General features: G+C 39.6%; 1 protein-coding gene across 2 annotated transcripts; it reads left to right on the forward strand.

The window, feature by feature from the left end:
- Positions 1 to 1,118: 1,118 nt before the first annotated feature.
- LOC149186683 (GDSL esterase/lipase At4g10955-like) lies at positions 1,119 to 2,877 on the forward strand. Of its 2 annotated transcripts, none has more exons than XR_016256149.1 (2): positions 1,119 to 1,406; positions 1,750 to 1,886. XR_016256149.1 is itself a non-coding variant. In XM_089412662.1 (2 exons), exons 1-2 carry the CDS (start codon positions 1,300 to 1,302, stop codon positions 2,822 to 2,824), a joined length of 1,137 nt encoding a protein of 378 aa, XP_089268788.1. In that variant the 5' UTR covers positions 1,209 to 1,299; the 3' UTR covers positions 2,825 to 2,877. The 2 variants fall into 2 exon arrangements, 1 of the variants encoding a protein (XP_089268788.1); XM_089412662.1 differs by having other exon boundaries at positions 1,209 to 1,361; positions 1,750 to 2,877.
- The last annotated feature ends 1,075 nt before the right edge of the window (positions 2,878 to 3,952 follow it).

The raw sequence follows: 3,952 nt of genomic DNA on the forward strand, positions 1-3,952 counted from the left end.
GTCAACCATTGTCAACCACAGTGAATGTGGTCACCATGGTTTATTGTGGTTAATTATGGTTGACCATAGTCAACTATGGTAACCCATAAATATCTATGGTGAGCATAATTACCCATGACCAACCATAGTAAATGATGGTCAACTGTGACTAACCATGGTCATCTCTGGTCAACCATAGTCAACCTTGGAAAATTAAGGTCAACCCATGCATAACCATGCTTAACAAGGCAAAACATGGTAACCCGAGCTATAATGGTGAAACATGTTCAATCAAAGTTATCATTATTGAACATGGTTAACCATGGCTATCCATTATCAACATGGACTATCATAAGCTATGATAGAAAACTATGGTCAACTATGGTTAAATTTGTCAAACCATAATTAACACATCCAACCATAGGCAACCATAGTCAACCATGATCAACCATAGTCAATCATAATCTATCATAGTCAACTATATTTAGTTGTTAACAACCATGACCATCCATTCTCAACTATATGTTGAACATAATAAACTCTCTTAAACCATAACTATAGTCAATTGTGGTCTACTAATCCTCTCCAAACATGTTGAATGTAAACTATCAATAAATATGATTGATATACCCCAATAATTGTCATTTTCATAAGTTGATTCACATACAAAAGATAAAAATCTCATCCACATTGACTAATATGATTGTGTTAGTACTAGTTTGAATTATTATTATTATTTTTAATTAAAAATAATAATTTTAATATTAATTTTAAAAAATGAAAACCATATTAATACTAGTTTTAATCATCTATTATTATTATTTTTAGTATATTTTTTAATTAAAAAATACTTTTAATATTAATTTTATTAATTTAAAAAAGAAATAGAAAATAATATATAGAGAAAAAACTCCATAATTTTGAGTCTTTTATAGACTTGAAACCTCCACATAAAAATGAAAACTGTGAAGTTAATTCCCAAACAAAATTCTCAAGATCCTTGTCACAAAAATCTACAAAATCTTCAAAATATATGGGGCATTTCTACTCAAATATATATATATATATATAGATATATAGGGCAACTTTTAAACATGTGATTTTGCTCATTTAATGAAACTCCACATCCTGATAAGGTAATTGTGAACCAGAAGAGAAACCACACGGCCTCACCATTCGATCAAAATTGACTACTGCAAAGAAGAGCACCATGGAACTCTCTTTGCCAATTGTGCCCCGTCTTCCTTACACCGCCTCATCGCGCTATCAGAACTGTCGATCAGTACGCAGAGGGCCAGCGATTTCTCTCGGTAGAAGAAAATGGCAACGAAGGGACATAACTTCAAGCTTTCGGGGCCTACCCATCTCGCTAACATCAACTGGTAACAACGTTCACCGGGGCAAATTTCTTCTCTGATTCATCCGCGGTAGAGCGCTTCTTTTTTTGGTTTTGTGTTTTAATTAATGGGGTTTATGATATCTATTCTCTAAAATCGTTTAGAAAATTCATGTGATTCAGAGTTTATAAGAGGTATATTTTCAGATGATTTCTGAAATTTTCAAGAGTTTGTTTTAAAAACCCTCGTTACGCTGGAAAAATTGAAGTTATAAAATTATGCCCAATATCTCAATTTCTACTGAATTTTCTCCTCGAAACTAGGTCAGGAAAAATAGCATTTGAAATAATTTTCATTTTGCAACAAAATTAATGCAGTTCGGATACGAACCAAAAGTGATGCAGAGCTTTTCACTTTTGTTCAATGAATGCAGGTCGGATCCAAATCACAGAAGATGCATAGTGGCCAGTCTGGTGCAGGGAGTCTATGTCTTAGAACGCGACCGGCAGGAACGCAGGCGCGGACTGAACGCTTTGGCCGACAAGTGGTGGACTTTCTTCAATTTCCAGCTCCTCGAGAAAGCCAATGACGGAAAATCCATATTTGCCGCAGTGTACGCGTGGAACGGGGAGGCCAGCACACTCGACGCGCCAAAGATTGTAGTGGCCTTCAGAGGAACGAACGGATACAACTGCGATTCCTTCCTCACCGACATGAATTCGACCCTGCAAATCCCCAGAAACGGACTCCACGAGACAACCCGTTTCCGGAAGGCTATCGATCTCGTTCATAAGTATGTGTCGGAGCACAGTGCCAAGAACGTGTGGATCGCTGGGCATTCCCTCGGCGCCGCCATTGCGATGCTGGTGGGAAGACAAATGGCCGAGGACGGATATTTACTCCAAGCCCACCTTTTCAATCCGCCCTTCATCTCGCCTCTGGTGGACAGAATGAGCTTTCACTGGGGCCTTTACGCCGCCCGCGACCTGGTGACCCTGGTGCTCGCCATGGCGGTTACGGACAAACGCAGCCGCATCGAATCACACCAAGCTTTCTTGTCCCTGCGCTCGTGGGTTCCCCACCTCTATGTTAACACCATGGACGATATATGTTCGGCTTATGTTCCGTACTTCGCTCACCAGAAAATGATGCAGCGAATAGGCGCCAGCAGGATTGCGAGCGTCGCGGCCAAGTACACGATCAGCAATGTGGTTCAATCCGCCGTAGGGATTGAATCGAAGGCGTTCTATCGAATTCCCGCCGCCTGGGTTGCGGTCAATGATTTGGTTCCGTCGCCGGATTTCGGGAGGTCGGACAGGGCTCGAGAGTGGTGGGCAGATTTAAGGACGGCGCACAGCATTCGACAATGGTGGGCTCCGAATCTCAGTATCCAGTACAGCGAATTTAGGATTTCCGAGGTCCCTGGACTCATGAAGCAGATGACTTTTGCCATGCTGGGTATTGCCTCTGGCATGTTGGGGGTGGACGATGGACGGAGGTATCTTTGAATGTTTAAGCTTCCCAGGAATCTGGTGAAGTTATTTACTCGTTTTTCATTAAATATTTGAGTTCCATCATGATTTTAGAAGGATACCTCTCAACAAAAATGAGATTGTTCATTTCGAATTTTCATGAAACATTTCTACTTTCTCATGATCTTATCGGCATATCCTCTAGAACAGAAATGAAATTGATAAATGGAAAAATATTAAAAAGTAAAAACAAATGAACAATCTCATTTATCCATAAATGAATAATGAAAAAAAAAAATTAAGAAGTATATTTTATATTGTTTTTTTTTTTTAACAGAAACGGTTATGGAGCTTTTATATTAATCTTGGGCTGAATGCCAAAATCTGATTACATTATGAGCTTCTTTGTCCTGATGCATTTCTCTGCTAAGGATGCAGCGGAAGCTTATAGGTTTCTTCTTTTGATAGACACCCACTGAGTTGATTTCAGAGATTTTCTCCCACTTGAAGATACAAACAAATTTGTTTAATAACAAACAGTAGAACATGGCAGCGATTTATTTATGGAATGGGTTCCCATGATTCTTCTTCCTCTTTCAGCTTGACTCCGACAAAGAGAAGGGCAGCTTTATTGGCTTCAATGTCCGTCTTTTTGTTATGAGTTCTCAGCACGTAATAGTACTTCAAGTTCTGAAAATTATTTTCCATACCTTTGATCCTAGTAATCAGCCTTGCTAGATTGAGGTCCGATACTGGAGTATTGGAAACCATTGCGTTTATAATGACTTGAGAGTCGCCTATAACAATTGCTTCACTTATGTCCAGATCTTTAAGGGTCTTGAGTCCTTGGAAGAGGGCCAAGGCCTCAGCTTGAATGCTGGTAGTGTAACCTAGTCCCCAAGCGTAGGAGTGAATTTTTTCCCCAGCTTGATTTAGAACAACACCTCCTGCACCAGCTTTGCTCGGATTTCCCTTTGCTGCTCCATCAAATAAAAGGAAGTGCCTTGCTTGCGATTTAAGCCAATCTTGAAAGTCATTCTCAGGTTTCCTTATTTGCCATTCTTTGATAGTGGGGGCTTTTTTGACTGCTGGATGAAATTGAAGTTCTAGCGTTGATCCCCATGCTATGTCCTGTTGACTGAAGTTGGAGTCATATTTTATATC

This window comes from Pinus tabuliformis, chromosome 3_1 (genome assembly GCF_031772625.1).
Source record: "Pinus tabuliformis cultivar Carrire ecotype Pingquan chromosome 3_1, CPIR1, whole genome shotgun sequence".
Lineage (NCBI taxonomy): Eukaryota > Viridiplantae > Streptophyta > Pinopsida > Pinales > Pinaceae > Pinus > Pinus tabuliformis.

Excerpts from the sequence above, each read along its gene's own strand:
- LOC149186683 (XM_089412662.1), top strand. The coding sequence starts at position 1,300 with ATGGCAACGAAGGGACATAACTTCAAGCTTTCGGGGCCTACCCATCTC. Across the intron at positions 1,362-1,749 it reads CATCTCGCTAACATCAACTG|GTCGGATCCAAATCACAGAA; the intron begins GTAACAACGTTC and ends CAATGAATGCAG.